The sequence below is a fragment of the Trichoderma evansii genome (assembly GCF_050947405.1).
Source record: "Trichoderma evansii strain SZMC 28006 chromosome Unknown GGI43scaffold_15, whole genome shotgun sequence".
Lineage (NCBI taxonomy): Eukaryota > Fungi > Ascomycota > Sordariomycetes > Hypocreales > Hypocreaceae > Trichoderma > Trichoderma evansii.
Genome location: NW_028145191.1, coordinates 324,095 through 348,747, shown reverse-complemented (window position 1 = coordinate 348,747; position 24,653 = coordinate 324,095). Strand labels below are relative to the sequence as shown.

The 24,653-nt window shown below is 50.2% G+C and overlaps 10 protein-coding genes across 10 annotated transcripts; 7 read left to right on the top strand and 3 right to left on the bottom strand.

Annotated features, from left to right (window-relative positions):
• Positions 1-391: 391 nt before the first annotated feature.
• Positions 392-2,489, top strand: GGI43DRAFT_409343 (uncharacterized protein). The gene is made up of 2 exons (XM_083206490.1): positions 392-1,099; positions 1,174-2,489. Exons 1-2 carry the CDS (start codon positions 501-503, stop codon positions 2,432-2,434), a joined length of 1,860 nt encoding a protein of 619 aa, XP_083058851.1. The 5' UTR covers positions 392-500; the 3' UTR covers positions 2,435-2,489.
• Positions 2,490-2,844: 355 nt separating this feature from the next.
• Positions 2,845-5,002, top strand: GGI43DRAFT_96520 (general substrate transporter). Its single transcript, XM_083210586.1, has 3 exons — positions 2,845-3,327; positions 3,399-4,566; positions 4,622-5,002. The coding sequence occupies exons 1-3, from the start codon at positions 3,254-3,256 to the stop codon at positions 4,859-4,861; spliced, it is 1,482 nt and encodes a 493-aa protein (XP_083058850.1). The 5' UTR covers positions 2,845-3,253; the 3' UTR covers positions 4,862-5,002.
• A 371-nt stretch (positions 5,003-5,373) lies between these two features.
• GGI43DRAFT_385392 (small nuclear ribonucleoprotein-associated protein) lies at positions 5,374-6,226 on the top strand (the record flags this gene model as incomplete). The annotated part of the gene is made up of 4 exons (XM_083203649.1): positions 5,374-5,400; positions 5,479-5,487; positions 5,554-6,031; positions 6,096-6,226. The coding sequence occupies 4 exons, from the start codon at positions 5,374-5,376 to the stop codon at positions 6,224-6,226; spliced, it is 645 nt and encodes a 214-aa protein (XP_083058849.1).
• Positions 6,227-6,655: 429 nt separating this feature from the next.
• Positions 6,656-7,852, top strand: GGI43DRAFT_96452 (uncharacterized protein). The gene has a single exon (XM_083210585.1). The coding sequence runs from the start codon at positions 6,772-6,774 to the stop codon at positions 7,726-7,728; it is 957 nt and encodes a 318-aa protein (XP_083058848.1). The 5' UTR covers positions 6,656-6,771; the 3' UTR covers positions 7,729-7,852.
• GGI43DRAFT_409331 (mitochondrial 54S ribosomal protein uL4m) lies at positions 7,845-9,318 on the bottom strand. The gene is made up of 3 exons (XM_083206489.1): positions 9,060-9,318; positions 8,881-9,001; positions 7,845-8,826 (listed from the first exon to the last, which is right to left on the bottom strand). The coding sequence occupies exons 1-3, from the start codon at positions 9,123-9,125 to the stop codon at positions 8,051-8,053; spliced, it is 963 nt and encodes a 320-aa protein (XP_083058847.1). The 5' UTR covers positions 9,126-9,318; the 3' UTR covers positions 7,845-8,050.
• On the top strand, positions 9,319-11,020 carry GGI43DRAFT_409329 (mitochondrial 54S ribosomal protein mL38). Its single transcript, XM_083206488.1, has 2 exons — positions 9,319-9,923; positions 9,981-11,020. The coding sequence occupies exons 1-2, from the start codon at positions 9,398-9,400 to the stop codon at positions 10,793-10,795; spliced, it is 1,341 nt and encodes a 446-aa protein (XP_083058846.1). The 5' UTR covers positions 9,319-9,397; the 3' UTR covers positions 10,796-11,020.
• A 477-nt stretch (positions 11,021-11,497) lies between these two features.
• Positions 11,498-13,281, bottom strand: GGI43DRAFT_95949 (bZIP transcription factor). Its single transcript, XM_083210580.1, has 2 exons — positions 11,876-13,281; positions 11,498-11,799 (listed from the first exon to the last, which is right to left on the bottom strand). The coding sequence occupies exons 1-2, from the start codon at positions 12,846-12,848 to the stop codon at positions 11,663-11,665; spliced, it is 1,110 nt and encodes a 369-aa protein (XP_083058845.1). The 5' UTR covers positions 12,849-13,281; the 3' UTR covers positions 11,498-11,662.
• A 3,678-nt stretch (positions 13,282-16,959) lies between these two features.
• Positions 16,960-18,044, top strand: GGI43DRAFT_96082 (uncharacterized protein). The gene is made up of 3 exons (XM_083210584.1): positions 16,960-17,205; positions 17,341-17,355; positions 17,423-18,044. Exons 1-3 carry the CDS (start codon positions 17,104-17,106, stop codon positions 17,921-17,923), a joined length of 618 nt encoding a protein of 205 aa, XP_083058844.1. The 5' UTR covers positions 16,960-17,103; the 3' UTR covers positions 17,924-18,044.
• Positions 18,045-18,740: 696 nt separating this feature from the next.
• Positions 18,741-20,504, top strand: GGI43DRAFT_95974 (replication factor A protein 3-domain-containing protein). The gene is made up of 3 exons (XM_083210581.1): positions 18,741-19,129; positions 19,183-19,285; positions 19,447-20,504. Exons 1-3 carry the CDS (start codon positions 18,977-18,979, stop codon positions 20,376-20,378), a joined length of 1,188 nt encoding a protein of 395 aa, XP_083058843.1. The 5' UTR covers positions 18,741-18,976; the 3' UTR covers positions 20,379-20,504.
• Positions 20,505-20,699: 195 nt separating this feature from the next.
• On the bottom strand, positions 20,700-24,396 carry GGI43DRAFT_423922 (Rho GTPase-activating protein; the record flags this gene model as incomplete). Its single annotated transcript, XM_083208301.1, has 4 exons — positions 20,700-21,905; positions 22,005-23,923; positions 23,991-24,051; positions 24,106-24,396. The coding sequence occupies 4 exons, from the start codon at positions 24,394-24,396 to the stop codon at positions 20,700-20,702; spliced, it is 3,477 nt and encodes a 1,158-aa protein (XP_083058842.1).
• Between the last annotated feature and the right edge of the window lie 257 nt (positions 24,397-24,653).

The window sequence follows — 24,653 nt, the reverse complement described above, 5'->3', positions numbered from 1 at the left end:
GAAAAGGCAGGCAAGGCAGCCTTGCTCCATAACGCGGCTGAAAGGCGACTTAACCGCCCACCTGGATCTTTTTATAGTATCAGTAGCCGCGAATATGTTACGGGCGGCTACGTTTGCCTGCAAGTCGTATGGTATTCCATCTCTCTATATAAAAATAAATAAGGCTTTTTACTCTGTTTATGGGGCATAAACTAGGATTGTTAGGCACAATATACCAACCGCTCGCGCGCTGTATCCATAACATAAAGCACGGCGATCAGCATCCTGATAATCGGAAGAATGTTTGCTGAAGCATGTTTGCTAACTAATATTAATATCTCAGCCCCCAATCCCCCAGCTACACATACATAGATCTGAAGCTGTCTGTCTGTCGCTGTCTCTCTTTCGGCCTTTTTTTTTTTTTTTTTTTTTTTTCCCTTTTTTCCTCATTCTCTCTTTTTCTTTTCTTCTCTTTTTTTCCTGCCACTGCCGAAAACGAATAACCATAAGATACAAACAATATGCCCTTGTCCGAAGACACTCCTTTACAAAAGACTGGAGCGGCTTTCAGTGTCAAAAAAGACAAAAAGGATAACAGCGCCAAAGCATATATATCTATAGTCCTGCTAGCTGCAGTACCCTCCATCATTCTCTCAGTAGCAATTGCACTTCTTATCGTCTTCACGTTCCGCAACCGCGTAACTCTAAGCCATGGCTCAGACGAATTACAGACACCCCATTTGTCAGACAATTCCTCCTTAATTTCGAGGAACATTACCGACTTTATCAAAGATGGAGGGACCAATGCTTATTATATCCGATTCAACCCATCTACTCTGACTACAATTGCTTCTATTTCTGGGAAATTTGTCCCATACCTCTCGAGCGCCATCATGGGACTAGCGGCACTTTTCGCTGCAGATTTTGTTCAAAAAACATCGCAAAGGGAGCAAAATGACAGGCTTCTAACGCCAAATCAATTGACACTGCTGGTGGCTCTCTTGTCTGGTAGAGTGGAAGAGTTATGGAAAGCTACTCGAGCTCGGGCGAATATTGGGGGTAAATTCGGGGCCCCAATTTCTCATACACTTACAATCTTCATTATTATCACGGTCTTGGGGTAAGTATCAAGTTTTGCAACTGGGCGAAGTGAAATATATACAAAGCCTGGTAAATAGTCGCTAACGTATCCAGTGTCCTTATTCCAGCGATAGATACTTGGTTTGGCATCGTTGTCAAGCCAAGCGAGCAAACACAACTAAACTCCACAACCCCTTCAAACCACTCATTTGGTCGAGGACTTCTACAAGGAGACGATTGCAGTTATTTTGGTAATCACTACCCATGCGCGGCTTTGAAAGGGTATGGTCCTCAGGGCGCTTTTACACCATATATTCCCACCGACCTCGAGACTTTCAAGATCCTAAACAATGTTTCCACCGAAAACATTGTGTCTAATCTTTCATCAAACTCATCGCAGCCTCTCTTATATATCTCAGATGCAGCAAGCTCATCATCAAACTTGGACTTTAAGGCTAGCACGTTCGCCATCTCTACAAAGTGCGAGGTATTGCAAATGCGATGCTCAGAGGACCAGCGGGAAGTTTTCGACTGTCAGAGTGCAGCCGTTAATCAGATCACCCAAGTAACCAGTGCCGATTTCCAATTCTATTACGACTCGAGCCTGGTACACAACATTTCTTACCCCTATTATTCTTTCCAGAATCCGCTGTATTTTACCGTCTACATCTTCATGGGAGAACCAAATCAACCAGCGCAACCTAACATATTGGCGGGCTCGATAGAGCTCGGCTGCTCCAGCACAATTTTCGATGCCACTTATGCATGGGTAGACGGATCTATAGCCCAATTCAATATTACCCCCTCGAACGGCTCTCTCGGCGGTATCATGTCTGCCCCTTTCATCAATGATAATGCAAATGTCTCACAGCAAGCCATGATATCTTCTATGGCTAAACTTAGCAGCAACTTCTCGGATGCTGTGTCTCTCACGGCAGCTGCTTTCTCTCACAGCGCGCTGGCACTATCCTATACCTCAATGGAGAGTCGATTAAATATCGTCGAACAGTCTCGGTCGACGCTGTTCCTCACACGGGTCCCAGTCATACCCTTTTATATCTTGATTGGGCTTAATGCGTTGTATATCTTATGTACAGTACTACTAGCTATGGCTGCAATGATTTGGGCGCATCCGAAGGAGTCGACGGCGGTAAAAGCACAGCTTACAATGGAAGGATTTGTGACGGCAGTCTTTAAAGGAGAGAGTATAAAAGCTCAGACTCAAGCCTCGGAGAGTTCAGATGGGTCATCAGATCATACCGAGGTTGCTAATGAGGAAGTGCCAAAACTTGCTATCCTAAAGACAGAGCAAGGAGAATGGTCCTATGCCACAGTGTCGACAAATGATGATGGATTGGTGGTAAAATTTATATAGATAATTACAAGTATTTAACTTTAGACAGAAAATTCATGTATTGTTAACAGACAAACACGCAATCTCCTATTTCGACATCAGCTTTACAATGCTGGAGGGAGAGCGAGTTACCCTGCAAACTACGTGAATGGTATGTTTGATCTTTTATGCTTTTCGGCACAAAATAGAAAGCAGGGGAAACTGTTTTGATGAAAATGAAACTACGAGAAAAGAATTGAGAGAGCAAAAGCAAAATAAGGATACTGTTACAAATCAAATGCGAACGTAGTTGCGGGGCTGTTGAGTTGAAGCGTTAACTAGGCTCAGTTTCTGGCGCCGGCTATTTCACGACAGCTCCACGTCTTTACAAGATAGAATCACGGGTAGTTGAAACTAAAAATTAAGCACGGAAATTTTTGATGATCCCCGTGATGACAATATACGGGTCTAGCAATCAATTATGCAATCGATATCAAGGTGCTCTCGCATCCTGCGCCCTATGAACTAGACAACCCGTGGCCGTAAGCGGCATCTCCGCAATACTAACTCCGGGTTGCGAGTTTGTCTGGGCTTCGGAGTTGAGATCCGGTGGCAGACGCGATGGTTAGTGCCGGTAATCGTGCAACCTGGTAGTGAGCTGATAGTCGCTAAGATCGGTATGACTCTTTTGATGAGAAATACACGTGGTAGCCAATTGACATGTCTAGCGGATATTTAATCTGTTATCAGGGACTCATCATGCAGGAGATATGAGCATCAGACTATCGGCGTCTGAGGTTAACAGTCAATATTCCTGTAACATTGTAGCAATTGGAAAATTCGAGGCGCGTAACTTGGAAGATGAAGTGGTTAAAGGCACCACCATTTTACGTATGGGCCAGTCTAGCGGCATCCAGCGTCTGTATACTCTTTGGGTATGTGACACCATCGTATTGATGTTTCTCTCTTGATCGGTTAAGAGATGACTGACGATCTTGCGATACAGCCTGGATACGGGCAACATTGGCCCTGTGACAACGATGCCTGCCTTCCGCAAGACCTTTGGCGACTTTTCACCAACTGTTCATGGAGTTGTCGTTTCGTCTGTGCTCATCTCCGGTGCCGTCACGGCCCTCATTGCCGGCATCCTTGGCCACCGCTTCGGTCAGGTCCGCATCTTCGCCATAGGGTCTTTTATTTATGGTGTTGGGGCAGCAGTCCAGGCTTCCGCTACGTCACTAAGCGCTTTCATCATTGGGCGACTTATCCAAGGCATAGGTGAGGGCTTGTTCGTGAGCAATGCATGGGTGCAGGTTTCAGAAATGTCCCCGACCAGAGTCAGGGGCACGTTGACAGCACTTCCGCAGTTCACAATTGTTCTGGGTCTGGTTTGTGGCTTCTTCATCTGCTACGGTACTTCACGTCTGGGTGAATCGACGACGCTTAGTTGGCGGCTTCCGCTGGTTGCCTCATCAGCCCTCGGCTTTCTGCTGTCGGGAACGTACTGGTTTATCCCAGCTTCTCCGCGCTGGTTGCTGGCTAGAGGTCGAGTCACCGAAGCGCGCGATGTTCTCATTCGCCTTGGATTTGATGAGGCTGAGCGTGAAAAGCTGCTGGAGGAGTCCATAACCCAAGTACAGGCTCAAAACCCGGATGATGTAGCCATTTGGCAAGAGTTCAAACAGACCTTTGCCGGATTTAGGGAGGCTTTCTCAGCTCCCTTCCGTGCCCGAACCATGTTTGGCTGTTTCATTATGGGCATGCAGCAGCTAGCTGGGATTGACGGCGTGTTTTATTATGCACCGATTCTCTTCGAAAAGGCCGGTCTTAGTGGTGAGCAGGCGTCCTTTTTGGCTTCTGGCGTTTCTGCACTGGCCATTCTCGGAATCACAATCCCGGCTACCTTCCTCGCAGATAAATGGGGGAGAAGAACTTCGAGCCTTTTAGGCGGCATCTTGATTACTACGCTTATGCTGTTAATGGGATCTTTGTATGCAGCTGATAAAGTTCACGCGGATAGAGGAGCTGGCAAGTGGGTGGTGATTGTGTCCATCTATCTGTTCGCCATAGTGTTCAACGGAACTTGGGCAATTGGCTTCCGAATCTTCTTGATTGAGAGTTTGCCTAGAAAGACTAGGAGCAGTGCGTCAAGTCTTGCTCAGAGTGCCAATTGGGTATGTAGCCGAACATTCTTGGTGGTTTTGCAGCAGAGAAGGCTAACCGTTGCAGTTCTCGAATTATGTCGTCGCACTTATCACGCCGGTGCTCATTTCGAAGACGACATACGGAGCCTACTATCTCTTTGCGTTTTCTTCACTCTTCACCACAGTAATTGTGGCATTGCGCATGTTTGAAACAAGAGGACATAGCTTGGAAGAGATTGAGCAGCAATACACCCAAAGTAGAAGTATCTCAACTGGCGTGTCTATTCCAATGCTGAGGATAAGACGAGTCCAAGCTACACAGTAATCAAGGTAGGCGATAGTTGGAGCTGTATTCCATCCATTGAAGGTCGAATTTTGCAATTAGCGAGCGAAACGCGTCGTTCATAGATAGAAAAATCAATAATTTAGAAATAATAAAAGAATCGACACAGAAAACATGATGAGAGCGGTGAATTAGATCTTGATTCCTTGGAAGTATATGGGATGGATGATGATGCCTGAGAGCTGTCATGTGATGCAGCACGTGAAAGGTTTCCTATACACGTATTTGCGCTATATCCGACTAGTAAAATTTGGTACTGAGGACTTGCCGCGCGAGGCTCCACCCTCTGCCTTCAGTCTGGGGCATTTTGACGTGGAGCTGCTTTTTTCCGAACATCTCAACACCATCCAACCCATCGCAGACTCTCAAGCTTCCCACGAGGCATCAGAGCAGCGACGACGAGGCTGAGGAGCACCAGCTTTGTCAAAACCCCCACACAATCAATTTTTTGAACAAACCAGAGGAGCTACTTCTCGTAGCATCTCATCTTCAACATGGCGTCCAACAAGCTTGGCAAGATGGTCAGTCCCTCTTTCTCTCCCAGCCATCTCTTGGAGCGTTACATGTTGACATGGTTAGACTAACGAGACGTGAATTAGGCCGGTTACGTACGAAGATCCCCCCTCGATTGCCCATCGAACTTGACGTGATTAGGCACTGACGATTTCTTCCAGATCAACTACCGGATGCGTGTAACCCTGCAGGACTCGCGACAGCTGGTTGGCCAGATGCTTGCCTACGACCGACACATGAACCTCGTTCTCGCCGATACCGAGGAATTCCGTCGCATCAAGCGCAAGCAGAACAAGGCGGCTCCCGGCGGCTCAGCCGGCCAAACCGTGGTCCAGGAAGAGAAGCGAACGCTGGGCTTGGTGATTGTTCGTGGAGCTCACATCATCTCTCTGACCGTCGAGTCACCGCCTCCCGCCGATCCTAGCGCCCGACTTGGCAAGACCACCACTGGCGGAATTGCTTCGACTCTTCAGGCTGGTCCTGGCGTTGCTCGACCTGCTGGACGTGGTGCTGCCGCCCCGATTTCTCTCGCCGGCCCAGCTGCTGGTGTTGGTGGAGCTGCTCCCCCTCCAGGATTCCCTTCTTTCCCTGGCGCTCCCGGCGCTCCTGGAGCTCCTGGATTCCCTGGACGAGGTGCTCGTAAGTCTTATTGTCCTCTATATTTCATTTCAAACTGCATTGGTACTAATTGCTGCAACTTTAGCTCCTCCCGGCTTCCCTGGCCAGTTCCCTCCTCCTGCTGGCTTCCCCGGCGCTCCTGGCTTCCCTGGCGCTCCTGGATTCCCTCCCGGAGGGCCTCCTCCTCCTGGATTCAACCCCCCTCCTCGACGATAAGAAGCTGAAAGCTAGCTCTAATTTCTGCGATACCCACGCAACAGCAATCTGGTCCAATATGATATCACGGGATATAAAAGGGGGAAAAGATATCTGCGGCTTTTAGAGAATGGGAGATTTGGAATATTTTCGCTCGGAACCACTGTTATGATCAAGGGTGGCGTTTGGTGATGCTCAAAATGACATCGGGCTTGTAATCTAGCATCGGCCAGGTACATTAAGCTATGAATCGGAACTTTTTTTTCTTCGGCATATGTTGCTGATATTCCAAGTGGCCATTGTTTGTGTATGTTGAGATTTTCATGCTAAAATCTGGCTCTCGTTTGAATATCTACATGGACTTGAATTGGGGAAGTACTTTGCATGTGATTGAATCCTAGGAATTGGAGAGCAGTTGGGACCTACCACACCAGATTTTATTAGATTCCAACTACACCTGTTTGGATGCCAAGTGAGCTGCCTCCAATATTATTCCTTCTTAGTGCTTCTAATTCTAAGCATAAACCGCGCAAAATCCCATGAGGCCACAGCATATACAGTAACAAATGGCGCAGGTACGTGCTATTGATAACCCAGCCATCTCTCCTGCGAGATTGGCCATCGAGGCCTGCAAGAATGACGACGTTTCCCTCCTGATACAAGCCATCTCGCTGGCATCCAACCCCGAGTCACGTCAAACAGTTGAAGTCGTCATCCAGCGCGGTCTCCAGAGCTCTTTAATGAGAACTGCACCCAGAGTTCTATCCTACATGCTCAACCATGGCGCGGACGTCAGCACCGTATACGCCTTTATGATTGGGTCAATGGAAGAACCGGAGAAGCCTTCGCTCGAGATCCTCGAGATGCTCATCGTCCACGGGTGGAACATCAACGCCCGGCGCAATAATTCGAGCTTCCCGCTGCTCTGGCATGTGTTGCGGTATCCCGACCTTGTGGAGTGGTGCCTCGCCCAAGGCGCCGGCGTTGATTTTCCTGATGATCCTCCTGCACGGGGTGCCCCGCCGCGTGAACCGCTCCTTGTATACGTCGCAACGCAGGCTACAGTAGCGACGTTTGAGCTGCTACGAAAGAATGGCGCTCCCTTATACCAACGGGCACTACACGCTGCGGTTGACAAGGCTGCTTCAGGCTCGCCACCTCATGATTCTTCTGACCAACCTATCCTCGCCGCCGCCTTGTTTAAAGAGCGCATGGAGATGGTGCGATACCTCGTGGATGTGATTGGGTTTGGTGTAAACTCGGAAGAGTGGTATTCTAGCTACTGTTGCCTATGTCGCGCTACACCCCTGTACTATGTGGCGGATAGCATATATAAGAAAGATGTCAGAGAGGTGACCTGGTTCTTGCTGGACCGCGGTGCAGATCCAGATCGCACTTCCACTATGGGTGATCGGCCAGTCCCAAGCGCAATTGGGATTGCCCAGATGAGGTCTAATACGCGCTTTCTGGAGGCTGTTCAAGAGTGGCAGGATCGGCAGCATAATAATGTGAAGACAGCTTAATAGGATTTTGAGACTAAGATTTATATGACTTTACGAGACATTATGAGAGCTTACATGCTTTGTAGCAGATAGTAGTAATGTATACAGCAGCGATCAAGCCAAAACAAGCCACAAAGAAGACCAATCCCAGATTCAGTGATTACATCGTATATATATGTGTGATATTTTCATAGATATTCACTGATATCTCATCAGTGACTAGTATACATTTATTGTTGAGTACATTTCTCTCCCTCATCATCTCGTCGTCTCAGTCCACAAACCAAATCTATAACCCCCATTGCCATAGAATTGTGTAAGAACCCCGCCTTTTTTATAACCCTTACAACTCCTTCTCTCCCAGTGCTGGTCCTCCCTTGGGAAATCCGTTGATGACAATCCGGCTCACCAAATCGCTCTGGTGCTGCTCAATCATCTCCCGCAGCACACTCCTCTCCATAACCACCTTGCCAGTCTCGAGCAAATCTTTAATGTCAACATCCTCCAGATCGAGAGCTCGTCCCTCCCATGGCACCTGCTCCATGGCCTCGTATAGTCTGTCTCTTCGGTCACCGGTGACAAACAGTGTGCGGCCGTCCTCACGACCAAGGCCCAGCGTGTTTAGCATGCCAGACATGTACTTCTTCAGATACGCCTCTCTCAGTCCGTCCTTCATGTACTTATCAGCCACAATCTCGAAATCCTCCGGCATTGACAGCTCCATGCCGTCCTCGCAGATGATAAGCTCGCCCTTTCTATATCGGTAGCTCAGTGCTGTGCGCCACGCCTTGTCGTAGACCTTGCGGTTCAGTCTGGTTCCGAAATCGCGAGGGTGAGGACCGTGTGATTTACCACCACCACGAAGCAGGGGGCTCTGCCTGCTACCCTGACGAGCTCGTCCAGTTCCCTTTTGTGGCCTCATCTTGCGGTGCGAGCCGTGTACGTCCCAGCGGGTCTTGGATGATGCGGTGCCCTGTCTAGTGTTGTCGCCTTCGTAGACGACGGCGAGGTGGAGGAGGTCTCGGCGAAGGGGGAGGTAAAGGTGCTGGACGGACCATTGCTCGAGGGACTGTGGCTCGAGAGATGGGAAGCTGTGGATGGTGACTGGGACGGTTGAGACTGGATGGAGGGGTTAGCTGGAGCTTGTCATATGGTCTCGTGAGGTCGCCATACTTGGGTTCCAAGACTGGATCAAGGACTGCGCATTGGAAGCTGATCTCGTAATGTCTTTTGCCGGCGCCTCAGTGGCCATTGATCGTGTAAACTGCCTGCTGAAGCCTGTCGTCGCCGCCATCTATTCCGCAAGTCAGCCAATGACCCCATCGCAAAAAACTCTACGCAGAAGCACATACCTTGGGCGCAGATATCCTCAGCGCACCCAGCGCCTCGCTGAGGCACCCAATTCCCTTGCCAGCCATTTTTGAAGACGAAATTTCTCCAGAAACCCAAGGCTGTTCGGCTCCTCGAATCGTGCTGCTGCTGCTCTTTGGTAGCGAAAGCGAAAAAGAACGAGCGATAGTGGTGCAAGCAAAAGCGCAGCGGCGTTTTCCGCCTCCGGCCGCCGAAAATTTTAGCGGGGCTAAATCGCAACTTTGCACCACCACCACCAACCTCAGTTCTAGATATTGGCATTGTAGAACAATACACAGCTTGTTATTTCCGCATAACAGCAACACACACAGCGTCGACCATGTCGCGGTGCCAGGCTGTTGCGAGGCCATTGGCACGGCAATTGCGCCAGCAATGCGCAATCCGGCCCTTTACGACGGGTGCTGCCCGCGCTGCTGCTGCCACTGAGGAAGCACAGCAAACCTCTTCTTCAGCAGCCCAGCCCAGCCCTCTCGACCTCGATCCCAACAGCGTGCTGCCCGAATTCGAAAGCAACCTGATCAAGGCGGGCAAGATGCCCATCGGATCCCGGAGACGAAGAGTCGCCATGCGAACCACTGCGGGCCTTCCCTTTGAGCAGCTGCCGTACCAGGCGTTCCAAGAGGCACGAGCCATTCTTGCGGCGGACCGACAGGAGAAGGTGACCAGGATTCAGGAGGAGCTTGAGAAGATTTCGCTGCTGGAGAAGAAGGACGCATCGCTGGTCAAGGGCGGACAGGCAATGAAGGATACGAAGCTGGCTAGTTTGAGGCGCTATGTCGAGCAGCTCAAGATTCAGGCGGATATCAACGACCCTCTGGTCAAGAAGCGCTTTGAGGACGGTCTAGGTAAGAGATTTACACATCTATAAAGACAAAAAAAGATACTAACTATATATCCTTTAGGCGACATGGACAAGCCCATCTACCGCCACTATGCCGAGCGCAAATGGCGCTCGTACGACTACCGCCTCATCACACAGCGTATCAAGCAGTTCAACATTGTCCCCGACGTCCTCCCCAAACTCGACCCCGTCGCCGACGTCCAGCTCTACTTCCGCCAGTCCAAGATCCCCCCCGGCGAGATTGTCGACTCCCTCATCAGCGAGAACCCTCCCCGCCTGCGTGTCCAGGTCTTCGACAAGGGCCCTCGGCTGGTATCCCTCGTCGTGCTCGATTCAGATGTGCCCGACGTTGAAAAGGACGCCTTCTCCAAGCGCTGCCACTTCCTCGCCGCCAACATCTCGCTCAGCCCCAACGATACCTCTCTCCCGCTGAGCAGGATCCGCGCCGACGACCAGCTCGCCGTCCCCTGGCTGCCGCCCACCTCTCAAAAGGGTGCCCCCTACCACCGTCTGGGCATCTACCTCCTCGAGCAGAAGCCCGACACCAAGATCGACGTCGCCAAGCTCAAGGAGCTGTACGCCTCCCGCGACGGCTTCTCCCTCAAGTCTTTCCGCGACAAGTTCAGCCTCACCCCCGTCGGCTTCAACATGTTCCGCAGCGTCTGGGACGAGAACACCGCCGGCGTCATGGCCCGTCACAACGTTGCCGGCGCGGACGTCGAGTTCAGACCTACACGCGTGCACAGCTTGAAGCCGCCCGTCAAGCCGCGCGGTTGGGAAGCCAAGAGACAGGGCCCTGCGTATAGACATCTGTGGAAGTACACGAAGCGTATCAAGGGTCTGTCTAATGCCCGGGGATGGACAAAGAGGAGGTAATTTTGATGAAGAAAAAGAGAAAGTGATGCAGGGTGGGAATGGAGAAAACATCAAAATAGAAGTCATGAAATCTGTACGATATTCTTGTTATATGTATAAAAAATGTAGTAGCTGTAGATGGGTCTGGGAAGGGATTGCATGTACTTACTTACAAGAGGAAAAAAAAAATATTACGTCTCAATAAAAAAACGATCCGAAACAGTGCAAGATTTTGACATTGATTTCTTAAACATGTTCTTCTTTTCTTTTCTTCTTGTCAATTGTTAAGTGTACTATTTACCTAGGCTGGCGATATATTCACATACTCAAAACTGCAATATCAAGGCAAGTTTTCAACAACCAGCGATTTTTCAGGCAAGTATGTAACATTTCATCTATCTACTCTTCTTTGTGCTTTCAGAGTAAAAGCCAAGGCACAAGCCGTGTGTGCGTTTCTTTGTTTTTGTTTTTTTCTTTACTTTTTTTTTATATACAGATTGCTTGCTCCGCGGAAGCTAAAATATATCAAACCCTCACTGCAACCCACTTTGTAGATTGAGTGCTTTCCAGTGTAAATACGTGTGTGTAAGCGTGTAAGCGCCCAGCTTATTATTTCCCATTCCTCCTTGATTATATTTTGTACCGTGGCATGCCGCGATTCCTCCCATTACTGCCAACCGTTCTTGTTCATCAAGAAAAGCAGTGCAATACAGCTGTGAGTTATTACTTCTCCTCAGCGTGAAATGCTTTGCGCATCCCGTCCCATTAGTTCTGCCATAGAAAACCACGCCGAAATAGCTTTTTTGCCGCAGTTCCCCTCTGTCAGATTTCTCAAGTTTCTTTCTTTTCTTTTCTTTTCTTTTCTTTTCTTTTCTATTTTATTTTTGCTCAGACAAAGTCACCCGTTAGCAGCTCGTCAGGCATATAATCGAGATTGATGCCGCCTTCGGGCTTGGGCAGTGGTGACTCCTGCTGAGACCGATGAGACTCTGCCGGCGAAGGCAAGGTGCAAGATCCAGATGCGGCTGCATAGTAGATTATGGTCAGCACAAGGTTTTGGACATTATGAGTATCTACCTCGGTAACGTTGGGTAAGCTCACCATTGCCAACAACGGATGGACGCCGCTCTTGAGCCGGGTCCATGCATCTCTCGACGTACTTGAGGGCTTCCTTTTCGATCCAGAAGTTGATGTTGGGGTCGTTGCACGTCGCATGGGCCATGAGCTGATTTTTTATGCTGGTGACCTCGTCGAGCAGCTGGAAATACTCCATGCGCAGATTGTTGTGGCGGAGCTCCATGCTGGCCTTGGTCTCCTCCAGCTCGACGACCCATTCCTTCTTCTTCTGGCGACACTTGGACGCGGCTATGCGATTTCGCTCCAGATTCTTGGTGCGCTGGGCAACATCTTCCTTCTTTGCCATTGAACCTCTCCGCGCAGGCTTTCTTTTCGGTGGTGGCGAGGACTGTCGTTGCCGCTGCTGCTGTAGACGCTGCTGTTGAGGCTCTTCAGGCTCTTGCTTGACGGGGATGGTCTGAGCCGAGGAAGCCGTCTTTTGCTTCTTGGCACGAGGTTGAGCTGCTGAGCCCGAAGCATCCGCGTTTTGGGAAGTAGCCTTTCTTGTCCTTGTTATCATGGGGGAAGTATTTGTGGGTGGCTGGGGAGCTGCTGCTGGTGTTGATGTTGATGTTGATACTGTTGTTGAGGCTGAAGCTGAACTTGGCGTTGTCTTGCTCGGCTTGTTATTATTGCTTTTAGTATTGCTGTTGTGGCTGCCGGTTTTGGCGGCGACAGTGTTAGTGACAGTCTCATGAGGGGCTACGGTTGTTGTGTCGAGACTGCCAATGCTGTCTCTGTGGTCGCCGAAATACTCATTGCAGCTTGGCGGCGAAGGCAATGGCACTGATTCTGGAGAGGTGAATGGCGAGTCTGGTGAGGATGCATATGGGGAGAGCGTCAATCCGGGATCGACAGCTATGGGATCTTCCTTGTAGAAATCGAAGGGGAACAATGGGCCCGGGAGGTTGTGGATGCCCAGGCCACCATATTCGACAAATACAGGACTGTCGCTCATTGCCGCCACTTTTTTTTCTTTTTTTCCTCTTTGGTTTCTGAATCTTTTCCTTTAATTTTTTGAGTTCTATTTAGGGTTTCGTATCTCGCTCGTAGCTGCTGCGAGAATAAACGAGCAACCGGTATTAATCAATTGCGTCCCGGATCCAGAAACAACCGGGGCGTTGACAGCTCTGGTGAGGGGGGCTCTGGAGCTCTCCAAAAGCCGTTGCTCGCGCCGTTGCTGCGGGGCCGTGGACGGGAATCCACGAGCCAGGGGGGGCTGATCGTTGATCTGGAGAGGGGAAGCTCAGCAGCTGGCGTGTCGCAGTTTTGCAAAAATAGCTGGGTGGAGCTCTTCGGCAGAGCAGGTCCAGATCAGCCGGTTTAGCGACGATAGCGAGGTGGCTGGCGGTGGTGTATAAGGCGAGGAGGACGACGACGATGTGTTTGGTGTAATTCGGGCGAGGACGCAGAAAAGACTGAGAGAAATCGATTGTTCCAATTGACAGGATGGGGTGGAGAGAAACAAGAGAGAAGGACGGAAGAGGTGGAAGATGCGCGGGCGGGAAGCGATAAAAAGCAGCGAAGGCGAGGTGGGATTCACAGCGAAGCCTTAGCCGTGGTGCGAAAGTATGTACCGCCAAGTACTACTAGGCCTAGCTGAGGTAGTGTGTAGATGGTATGGTGGCAGTAGTCGCTGTAGTAGCTGCTGTAGCTGGCTGCAGTTGTAGCTGTAGTAGGGAGGAGACTGAGGCAGTAGCAGCAGTAGCAGCAGTAGAGGCAGCACTATCGTATTATTATTAGGCGCAGGTGGTATTTTCGGGGACCAGCCGGTTCAGCTTTCAAAGCGGGTTGACGGAAGCAGTAATAGGCCGGGCAGCAATATTAGGTATTACACGCAACGCTGTAGCTGGAGCAGCTCTGGGGAAAGATGGACAGAGAAAAAAGGTGAAGATGAGGTTGAAGATCTGAAACAGGGAGAAGAAGAAGAAAAGAAGAAAAGATTGGAAACAGAAAAAAGGAGAAGACAGAGCTGCAGTCTGGTTGTTTTAATCGGGTGGTATCACTAGCAGCAGCTTCAGTGACCCCATCCATCACTCTAGAAGCAGCAGCAATCATGATACACTCCACGCCGTGGCTCACGACTGAAGGGGCATAGCAGCAACTGGAAGAGCATCGCATTGCATTGCAGCCAATCCGGCAGCGGCATTTTATACGCAGCGAATCAAAGCCCGTCTTCGCTGCAGTGGATAGCCCTGCCCAGCAGAAGCCACGCAAGCGCTGCTAATGCCAATCGAGACAAAGATAGGTATGCGATCAGGTCTAAGACCGGCAGCCGCTTACAGTCGCTTATACCATACCGAAAGCAATGGATGCGCCGCAAAAAGTGTCTATTAGGCTTTGCACTGGCTTTGCACTACATCCATGTATACGCCAAGCACGGGTGAGATAGAATTTGCCTGGTAGGACGAGGCGCGCCACTAGGGAGAAAAGATAATTGTTCACATGCTCCCTCTGGGTTTTCTTGCTGGATGGGCATTGGCTTGGAGGGTTGAAGCGTGCTAGAAATCTGCTCATCAAAGCCCCAAATCACAGGCATGAAGACGCAAAGAATATTTGATCTACTATACCTGAGTAGCCTAGGCTTGAGCTGAGAGAGCACTGCTTGTGACACTGGTTAATCTGTCGGTAACCGCACTAGCAGGCATCCAATCTGTATAGCTCTTACACCTTGCACTGCATGCTTATCCAAGCGCACCAGCGTTTTATATGAGCAGCACCGCAGCACTGGGCGTGCCATGTTAACAAGCAGGGAGCACCAGCAGCAGCAACTGCAGCATCAAAGATTTATGCACTCGCCGGGTTCGATTCCGTATCGTTATCAAGCCCATTGGGGGCATCCATCAGGTTCATTAGCTCGCTTCACGCAAATAAGAAACAGACGCCCCTGTGGCAAAGATACCTTATTTAAGCAATGCGCGATGGCTTCCAAGCAGGTACTGTAGATGCCAGTTTCACTTCTTCTGCATATCTATTATCCAGGCCTATATCCGCCTCTTTCCTCTCCCTCGTCCGCTCTCCTATGTCTGACTCGCACATTCTCAGCAGCAGCGAACCTTGTTGTGCCGTCTGGGCTCTGTGGCGATCCTCTCCCCTTCTCGCAGCATGATTTTTAGTGCGATCGTGATCCGAGCTCCGATCCATTTTCCCTTGACAGGGTACCGGAATCTGGCCCCCACAGGTACCGCCCTTGTACAGCGCCAACAGCACCAACAGCACCCTCTGCCCAGCTGTGCCTAAGCTGGATCCAAGAGCCACCTGCTGCCTGGGCGCACTGCGCAGTGCATGCATGCAGGTGCAGCTGCACGCCCTAGACTCGAGCTTCCAGTTCTCCTCTTCATCCCACCACAGGCTGCCACGCCCGCACGCCGAGCATCTTGGAAACCTCGTCGGTACTTGGCATGTACTTGGCAGTTACCTGGCCTGCTCGTGGGAGGCCGCGCCAGCGCTGGCTTGAACTGCAGGGGAGCTCCATAGAGGCCATCTTAGCGCTCATGCCGCCTAGAGACGTGCTGAGGCTGTTTGCAGCAGCAGCTGGCCATGGGCGGCCTCGAAACAAGCCACAGCAGCTACGCCACCACTTCTGCATCTCAACCGTGCTGGGTCGCCAGGCAACTTCCAACACTTCCCCTCTCCACCATTCATCCACTACCCACTCTCCTTGCCTCGACTTCTAATCAACTTGAGGTTTAGTCGCTCTCTATCCACTCTCAAGGTTCCTTCTAACCCCTAACGGCTCTCGGCCATTCGCCTATCCCTCCCCGAGGCCGCTCTGGCTGACTTGGCTGAGTGATTGACTGGCTAGCAGCAGATAGCTTCTAGACGATTGCGCCTCCAGCCCAGTCCACCTCCGCGCACTGCCCATTCCTCTTGCGTGAATATTCAGCAGAGCTTGAGCTTTGGGCAGCGATACAAGCACAATCGAACTGCACTGAGCTGAATTGGGCTGGGCTGGGCTGGACCAGGCTCGACCCGACTGGACTCGACTGGACTCGACTGGATCGCAAAAAGCAAAGTGCAGGACAAAAAGGGCGTTTGCTTCAGTAGCCAAGAAGCTGCAGCTCGAGCTAAAAAGAAATAGTGCATCTTACTGGAAGAGCAGACGAACAGGCCAAGCGATACAGGGTCCTCCTGTCAATGCACCCGCAGCTTTTCGGCGAGATCCAGGCCGGTCCGTCAGGCAACAATTCAATATCCGGGCATCGCCCATGCAGCTCCCCATCATATCACGGGCAGAAAGACCCCTGGCCGGCACTAAAGTACGAAGCAGTGGCACCTTGTACTCGTTATGCACACTGACACGCAATTCACATGCCGGTGCCTCTTGGTTTGCCATACTCCTCGTCGCCATTGGCCGTGGCGTAGCAGTATCCACGGACCACAAAAGCTTGGTGGTGCTCCAGCCTGCTTCCAACTCGAGGCATGGCTCCCCTGGCTGCTGGATATATGCTTCGGCTTTGCCTTCAAACAAAGCAGGTTTTTAGCCGTTTAGCGTGTGGTGATGCCACAGAGAACCAAGAAACAAAGCAGCGGGAGGGAGAAGCTCGACTGCTATAAACTTTGAAGCGACTAGAGTGAAGGTTTTCCCCTCTCCTTTGCCGTAGGCGCCGGCCCCTCTGTCATCCATCTTCTTGGGAATTCCCCCGACAGCTTCTCAGCCGCTAGACAGCTCCATTGAAGTTTAACAAGCGGGCGTTCCTGGGGTTGGGATGAGTAGAACGAAAGCGGAGCTATATGTCCAGACTGATTGATGGTGGTTTATGCCCAGGCCATTTATCCGAAAGTAGCCTCGCTCACTCAACATCAAGGAAGAACAGTAAAAGAGGCGAGACCAAGTAGAGTGTGTGAGTACACAACGCAAAAGCTTCTTTTCTCATTTGTAATAAGGAGAAAACAAAAGAGTTGCAGATCGTGGCAACTCTAATAGCCGGCCAGTTAGCTGATCTGATTTGACGGCACTGAAACATGGGCTAACGATGGCAAACATGGCGCTCAATCAGTCGATCATACCACCTTTTTTTTCCTTCCATCTAATTCCTCCACAGCAAGACAGAACCCTTTGTTTTCCCATCAACCCTTTTCTGGACTATTGCAGCTCTAGTTTCGCATTTGCCGTGCTGCTAATATTGCCCCCAGAGGGGCAATGTCCGCTGAGAGGCAACTGAACACACTTTGGTTTGAAGCTAAGCCTGTGATACCCAGTGTGTTATTGCATGCTCCGGACAGCCTTCTCCGATGTAAGCCACTGGGTACAAGAAGTTCGGCAATTCTGCCACGGCGCTGGCAAAGCCATCAAGGTCAAAAAGATTGAACAGGTAAATATTACTAACAATTTTCGTAAAACGAATTTTCCTAGGGCTTCATGAGCCGCGGGCTCCGAAATTACTCGAAAAAGAAACAGCTCCGTAATGCCCAGACTCAAATAGAGCCGAGGCTAATACGAAGTACAGCAGCAAAACTCTTCTGTAAGCCAAGCCTGGTCTCACTTACAAGTCACAAAAAAGAAGAAGCGAGATTTACAAAGTACAAAAGTATGTAAGTCTACTACGACCAGTATTAGGTGGGATCCCGTCCCGACGCCGATTTCGCTCTCTTCCAATTGGCCCTCTCACCCACATCCCTTTAGTAGCATTCCGTTCTACACATGACAAGCTTCCGTGGCTCACTCGAGAGGCATCCTATCAGGAGAGGAGGCCATCTCCCTCACTCTCTTCGGCTCTCCGAGGGAAAATGCGAGAGCAGCAAAATAGAGAATTAGACAAGAGAGCAAAGGCTTCCGGCTCCAGTGCCTGGCGCAGCTCGGCGCCAATGCTACCTAAACGTTATCAAAGGAGGGCACCAATCATGGAGCAGCACGACGAGACGCAGGTTTGCGGGAGTTTGGTGCCGTCGGGCGAGATGATGGGTGTCCCACCTTTTGGGGGAATGGGAAAGCTTTCCAGGCCGGCGAGGGCTCTCACAGTAAGGCGAGTTTTTTTCCTTTTCTTTTCTTTGGATAGGTTGGATTCGGGATGGGGAACGATTGCAGTCTAAGCCAGTCATGTACGAACAGGTGTGTGTGCATATTGTGTGTTTGATGCCCGGCGAATGATCAGGTAAAACACACGCATCCGATATATCACGCCGGCTTCGACGCTGGATCGCTCGGATAGACAAGCAAGTACCGGTATGTAGTCGGTAGTAGTATCCAGCGATCCATGTCCCTGCTAGCACGCTTCAAAGGCATAGATGGTATTACTTACTATAGGTCCAGTGTAAGAAACAAAAAAAGAGGCTGTCAAGTCAGGTTTTACCCGGTCCACGCACGCACAGTGACACCCATCCCATATCCATCCGTCCATCCATCCATCCCAGCCTGGGCCATGATCTACAACACCATGTTTGAGAACCGAGCCGCCGGTGACGAATCCTGGCCGTCGATAAGCCATCAAAAGCCCATGGGAGGCGATGCACTCTGGCTCGTCTTGCTTGTGTTATCCATTGGCCGGCCGAGGTTCGTCTCGGCCAACTCGGTGGGCAATTGGCGAGGATGAGATGATACCAAGGTGAGAGCTGAAAGTCTTTTGCCACTCCCACTTGTTCCCAGCTTCCAAGCTCAAGCTTTCTCAAGGTCCTGGGGCGTCAAGATTGAGGCGAGCGAGGGCCAAAAACAAGGTAGTGGTAGAGTTAGCCATCGTAAGAGTACTAGTTACTGGTAGTGCTAATCGTAGGCCACTGCTATAGCGGGTAGTGCTACCATCTGTGCTATCTGGAGGCGAGGGAGACCGCCTGTAGATTATCCGCACACGTGATGAGCCTTATGCCGTGTCACCTGATCTCGCGATGCCACCAGCGCTCAGCGCGACCGCAAGGCTCGTGTAACCGCGTTGAGGGGTTCGTGATTGTAGCTGAGCTGAATCCCACCTTTCGCAACACAACACACAAGCACTTTTTCTTTTGCTACCTCTTCTTTTCTTCTTGGAAAAGGGATTTTGTACTAGTACACTTGAATTCAAAGACCAAGTTACTATTCTTCTACACCAGCCACTTCCCTGTACGCCGCAAGCACAGCTTCAACTACACCTCAAAACATCATCTTCACCAACCATGGCTGAGCAAATGTCCACCCCCCGCATCACCGCGGCCTACCTCGACAACTTTGTCGGCCGTACCGTCACCATCGTCGGCAAAGTCACGCAGCTGCGCGGCGACCAGGCCACCATTGACGCCGACGGAGTCGTCACCATTCTCCTCAACCGCGTATGTCTCTTAACGATTAACAATGATAAATATCCTTGCTAATAGCCTCTCAGGACTCCCACCTCGCCAACGGCAATGCCGCCCAAATCATTGGCAAAGTCAACCCAGACCTCTCCATCAAGGCCCTCAGCACGCGTGACGTCGGCTCTGGGGTCGGTGCGTCTCCCATTCCGCCGAGAATGAAGATACTCCATTCTATCAACCAAACTTGTTGCTAACTCACAATCACCCAGACATGACCCTCTGCTCCGCCGTCGCCGAACTCACCCACCGCCACAAAGACATCTTCGTCTCCGAAAACTGACGGGTTCAGCCAGGCCAGGGCGTCTCGCCGCTCCGCAACCACGAGCCCCAGCACCAACCGCATGTCGCCATGGTCTGGCCCGCGCCAAAACCTACTGAACCACCACCAAATGTAGTAAATCCGTCGTCTTCGCTTGTACCGCATCGTCGTTTGTCTATTGGTCGTCTGCATCGCACTGTGTCTCCTGTTCGCGTTTCTTCCAACAACAATCCTGATTCTTCTTCTGCGTCTCCTTCCAGCCAACGAGATTGGCAACATCAGCGCCAGCAGCAGTGGCTGGATCGCATCCCATATAATTCCCCAACTCCTTCTCCTCCTTCTGAACAGCATCAGTTTGAATATTCTCAGCAATCCTCTTCCTCAATGCCTTCAACCGCTCCCGGCTTCCACCCCATGCCGGGGTCTTACTACTCCGACTTCGAATCTGGCTCCCCATCCTCCGAGGAAGAAGACATGTTCCGTCTTGTTCATGGTGCCTCACCATCTACCAACCCTCGCGAATCGCCATTCGACTTGCAGGAAGAGCTTCAAGTCCATCCCTTTTCAGTCGGCCCTTCGGCTCAACCTCGCTCCAGCTTTCACTCGTCCTCTACTCCACCTCCATTCACAAACATGTCCACATACTCTACTCAGGCAGCAAGTTCTTTCCCTTCGCCGCCAACATCCCAGCTCGAACGATCTGAATCGCCCTTCTCTATCGCCGACTCTCAGCCTACCCTCCGTCAGGGCGTTTTTCAGGCATTGTCTCCACCTACGAGTCCCATACCAAGACCGCAAAACAGAGTCGGTGGCGGCAGTGACAGCAGATATGCTCGGAACCCAGAGGATGTCGATAGCCAGGCTCTCAACGCCGTTGTGGATGGCATTGGGAGAATGCAGGTCAATATGAATCTGGACCAGGCAGGGAGATGGAGAATTGCACGGCGGCCTGGCGCTCCTTGGTAGTAGCAAGAGAGCACCAGCTTCGCGAGATGACAATCCGTAGGAGGAATTTATAGTACTTGAATAGGATAGATTAAGATATAAGGGGCACGATGTGTTGGAATAGAGACGTAGAGATAGATGTGATAAATTACTAAAAGGAATGAAATACATAACGAATTCTCATTACCCTAAACTATTCCAATCTGAGGGCATTCTTCCAAGTGATCATGTAACCTGAATCCGAATAACAAAACTCCATCCCAAAACTCCATTCATCCATGCGAATCAACCAACAAAACGAACAAACAGGCAGGCAAACAAACAGGCAGGCAAACAAACAAGCTATAAATATGCATATTCCGAAGAACTCCCATTCTCAGCACAAACACTCGACGAGTGCTGAGACGGCGACAACGCTTCCTCATCTTCCATCTGCAACAACTCTTGCACAGCCATCCACAACTCCACCGACACATTCCGAAACTTTCTTGTCCCCTCATCATCTTTGGGACTCGCCACACCATCCATACCGTGTAATAACAGTGCATTGCCAGTGGTTGTTGTCTTAAAATCACCATATAATGATCCCTCTCGTATACTCAATTCGGGATACAAACTCTCAGACATCTTCGACACAGCGTCTCCCACTTCCACATCTCTGCTCTTTTTATGCATGACAATCCGGTCTCCTCTCTTATTAGCCTCAAGGGCCTTCTTAAACTGAACGCTGTGAATCAGATAGGATCCTTCCGCGTCGCTCTCCTCTTTAATCGCCGACTCGTCATCTTCGCTCTGTCGTGAGCTTTCTGTGACGAGAGAGCTGTGGAGGCGTCTGACCCGTGTTGTAAACTTTTGAAACAGTCTCGCCTTTCTCTCAGCGGCCAAAGACCTCTCTTTCCACTTGTTCAGATCGATGTTTGCGTCCAGTAGCTGTTTACGCAATGCTGGTATGTCGTGTTCTTTCATTTGCTGCACTTGCACCTCGAGCAGTATCATCCTTGCTGACTCCTTTTCGTCTAAAAGCAGAGAACCATCTTCTGCTTTAGTAGTAGGGTCGTTTAGACATGAAACCAGTTCGCTTTCTATTACAGCCAAGTGATCCAGCCAGCTATATTGCGTAGAAGAGGATACCGACTGTGGTGTTGCTTCATCATCGATCATAGTAGTTTGTGTACCCTTTTCGTGTACATCTGAAAATTTATCTCGCTGCTCGCTGTTATTGTTACCGAATGAGTGCTGTGCATCGTCCTTTTGAGGAGCCATTGACCATATATTTAAGGATGGACTGTTTTTTTCTTCCGCCACATCCTTCATCTCAGGGTGGCTATGCAGAGTCTTTGTCGAATGTAAAGATTTCCGAGGGCTGCCCTGTATAAAAAAATGCATTGGCTTATCTTGGCCACTCCCTTCCACCCAGCCGGCAATACCGTTTGGCGTTGTACCTGTCCAAGTCTTTCCAGTCAAAGAAGAGGAATCATATTGGCCCTCAAACATTGCTGCCAAAGCCCTGACAGATCTCCGCTTCGTAGGGGTTTTACCCTCGAAATGCTATTTGCTGGGGTTGCCCCTGGAGAACATATTCGACCATCTGGTCCCATTGCTTTCCTGTTCATATTGAAGGGGAGGGTTATTTACGGCAAAATCTACCAGGTACCGAGGCCGTCTTTCAGCATTTGACATCTCCTCATCATCGGTCAAGTCTTCTTCTGTAAAAAGTGGCGGAAGCAAACGACATGGACGACTTATAGTGTCTTCACTCTCCACCGGCAGAGATGATGAAACAAAAGAGTTGCTTGGTCGCATGCTGTACCGAAGCTTCTCTGCGCTACTAGTCAGCAAATTCTTAAATGCCCTCCCCTTTTTGCGTAGCCTATCCAACAAAGAAGGAGTATCAGCTTGGCGAACTGGCCCCTCAACATGCTCCTCGTGTACAGTCACAAGTGGTGTCTGCTTATCATCCGTATTTTTCGATTCAGCTTCAAATGTCGGCGTCATTGCGGAGACCCCAAAATGGATGGTGTGCCGGGAAGACACGCGCGGAGGGATAGCACCCATGGACATACTCTGAGTAAAGCCATCAGGAGTATCTTCAGTTGGTAGCCCAGTAGCTTCCTGGTAGCTGCGCGAATGCGTCAGAGGAGTGCCACCCATTCGTCGAATGGCGCCTGAGCGATTCAATGAGCACAGAGGCGGCGTGGTCTTCCGGTCACTCATCGCAGCTGGCTGAGCATCTACAGCAGATAATGTAAAGAAGTTCGAACAAGCTTTCTCTAAGCTGCCCTCTTCCAAAGTTGGGCTCAAGTGACTGTAGGTCGGCAGGGTAGATGATTCTCTGATACTTGCTTGACTTGACTGCCGTGACCTTTCTCTGCTGGATGCTCTCGTAGCAGTTCTCGGTTCAGGGCTTCCATCTTGATCTATCCGATCCCCAGAATCTGCTGCAGTAGTAGCATCCGAGTCCACGAGAACGCTTGATACAAATGGATCAGAAATGGACGAAGGCATATCGCTATAGTTTAGCCTTGGTGATGACAAATCACGACGAGCAGGTGTATTCAAGTTATTCATCTCCTGAACCACGTCCCGCCAATGAGTAATAAGCATCTCAGCAACACTAGCTGCAGTCATGAAATTCTTCACATCTGAGAGTCCAGCTTTGGGTTCCTTGGCCATTTTCTGCATTTGCCGACGATGCCGCCTTGGAGACAATGAAAAAGGAAGCAGTGCAGAAATTGATGTGGCCGGTTTCATCGTATTATGTTCGCAAGGGTTCCCAACTAGCAGCGGGCCGAAACAAATTCCAAGAGCACTGTAGTCCATGAGATAATGATTAGCTGGAGGAGATTGACCATCACAGTGCTCTTTTGGCGACAATTCAGCAATTCTTCCAATCATATTTAGCAAACCAAAGACAGCGCAGAGCATATGCCGCTGAAACTGTGACTCGATACGTCCAATAGCGAGTGCTATAAATCGTGCGCGAACCTTGGCACGATCAGTATTTGAAGGTTCAGATGGCCCACCCAGCTTTGAATGAATTTCAACAAAGGTTTCAAACAGTGTTAAAGATCCCAAGACGCCTCCTGGCATGAAGGATAGGAAGCGCTTGAACGTAGAAGCCACATCGTGGATTGTGTATGGAATGTGGGTCGGCAGGGTAGAGCGGCAGACTGTCCCAGACACAACAGCGTTCCAGGAGCTGTTTAAATAGTAGTACTCCAAGAGAGATTTGACGTTTCTTTCAGAACCAGAAATTCGAAATAGGCCCTTGGTATTGGCATACTGAGCGATGTAATGTGCAGTGGCGCGTATACATGTTGGTAAGATCAAAGGGAAGGGGGCGTATTCCAGGGGCAGACGTAGCAGGCTTTTTCTAGTCAGCCGCACCATGTCTTGAATATCGACCAACCTGGATACCTCTTTGGTAGAGTGCATGATAAATCCCCAGTCTGAGACGCTCTGTTTGTGCAAAGCTCGTGATGCTATATCCGGCCTATTGGGTGCTGATTGGCCGGACGTTCCACGAAAGATTCGATAGAGCCACCCATGCTTCAGGGAACATGGAACTGCCGTATGCTATAATGGCGAAAACATCAGAAAACATTAATGAGCTAGTTTTATAAGGCGATCTACTACTTACCCACTGAGAAGGATCGAAGGCAGTTTCACCAGCGACGGCCAATCTCAGTCCATACTAATAGCTGTTAGCCACAGTTCAGGGTCATTCTTTTTGTATATTCTTCCATACCTGCTCTGCCAGACTGTTGTACTCGTCTGAAAATGCCGCCCGAAATCCTTCTTCGCCAGCATCACCATAGAAGCGTAGTGATTCACTGCTTGGTGTCCATGTGCTTCTGCTGGGCACCGGTGGATGTATATTCAGTAACGCTTGAATGTCTTTGTCGAGAGGTATCGCGAATACTAGATTGATCGATGCCGGTCGTTCTTGGTTCCGGTGAACACGCGGTCGTCGCTCAAACTCATAGGATGGGCGGCGGATTAGGGGTTGAGATACTGATGAAATGAGTAGAGGCTTCATGGTGAGAGACGGAGAGGACAGCATGAAGCTTTTGAGAGAGTGGCGGATCGGTGACTGGAAAATAGGCTAGAGATGCTTGTGTAAATGTAGCCAAACTGGGTAGGATAATTTGATGCTGCAATCAAAATATCCCCTGCTTTTCAAGTCGTGTTTTGTAAAGATTCTTCCAAAGCACACTTGAGAAAGCAAAAACCTGGGAGCAAGGGCTCGCAGATTCCCCAAGTATGATTCCGGGTTACATAGCAACGTCAGCTAAG

What these genes read in the sequence shown, in the direction of transcription:
- GGI43DRAFT_409343 (XM_083206490.1), top strand. Translation starts at nt 501, where the DNA reads ATGCCCTTGTCCGAAGACACTCCTTTACAAAAGACTGGAGCGGCTTTC. An exon ending in ATTATTATCACGGTCTTGGG is followed by an intron (nt 1,100 to 1,173) that starts GTAAGTATCAAG and finishes TAACGTATCCAG; the next exon opens with TGTCCTTATTCCAGCGATAG.
- GGI43DRAFT_96520 (XM_083210586.1), top strand. Translation starts at nt 3,254, where the DNA reads ATGAAGTGGTTAAAGGCACCACCATTTTACGTATGGGCCAGTCTAGCG. An exon ending in AGCGTCTGTATACTCTTTGG is followed by an intron (nt 3,328 to 3,398) that starts GTATGTGACACC and finishes CTTGCGATACAG; the next exon opens with CCTGGATACGGGCAACATTG. An exon ending in TTGCTCAGAGTGCCAATTGG is followed by an intron (nt 4,567 to 4,621) that starts GTATGTAGCCGA and finishes TAACCGTTGCAG; the next exon opens with TTCTCGAATTATGTCGTCGC.
- GGI43DRAFT_96452 (XM_083210585.1), top strand. Translation starts at nt 6,772, where the DNA reads ATGGCGCAGGTACGTGCTATTGATAACCCAGCCATCTCTCCTGCGAGA.
- GGI43DRAFT_409331 (XM_083206489.1), bottom strand. Translation starts at nt 9,125, where the DNA reads ATGGCTGGCAAGGGAATTGGGTGCCTCAGCGAGGCGCTGGGTGCGCTG. An exon ending in TGAGGATATCTGCGCCCAAG is followed by an intron (nt 9,002 to 9,059) that starts GTATGTGCTTCT and finishes CTTGCGGAATAG; the next exon opens with ATGGCGGCGACGACAGGCTT. An exon ending in GATCCAGTCTTGGAACCCAA is followed by an intron (nt 8,827 to 8,880) that starts GTATGGCGACCT and finishes CCCTCCATCCAG; the next exon opens with TCTCAACCGTCCCAGTCACC.
- GGI43DRAFT_409329 (XM_083206488.1), top strand. Translation starts at nt 9,398, where the DNA reads ATGTCGCGGTGCCAGGCTGTTGCGAGGCCATTGGCACGGCAATTGCGC. An exon ending in GCGCTTTGAGGACGGTCTAG is followed by an intron (nt 9,924 to 9,980) that starts GTAAGAGATTTA and finishes TATATCCTTTAG; the next exon opens with GCGACATGGACAAGCCCATC.
- GGI43DRAFT_95949 (XM_083210580.1), bottom strand. Translation starts at nt 12,848, where the DNA reads ATGAGCGACAGTCCTGTATTTGTCGAATATGGTGGCCTGGGCATCCAC. An exon ending in TCCATCCGTTGTTGGCAATG is followed by an intron (nt 11,800 to 11,875) that starts GTGAGCTTACCC and finishes TCTACTATGCAG; the next exon opens with CCGCATCTGGATCTTGCACC.
- GGI43DRAFT_96082 (XM_083210584.1), top strand. Translation starts at nt 17,104, where the DNA reads ATGCTCCGGACAGCCTTCTCCGATGTAAGCCACTGGGTACAAGAAGTT.
- GGI43DRAFT_95974 (XM_083210581.1), top strand. Translation starts at nt 18,977, where the DNA reads ATGGCTGAGCAAATGTCCACCCCCCGCATCACCGCGGCCTACCTCGAC. An exon ending in TCACCATTCTCCTCAACCGC is followed by an intron (nt 19,130 to 19,182) that starts GTATGTCTCTTA and finishes ATAGCCTCTCAG; the next exon opens with GACTCCCACCTCGCCAACGG. An exon ending in TGACGTCGGCTCTGGGGTCG is followed by an intron (nt 19,286 to 19,446) that starts GTGCGTCTCCCA and finishes GGGTTCAGCCAG; the next exon opens with GCCAGGGCGTCTCGCCGCTC.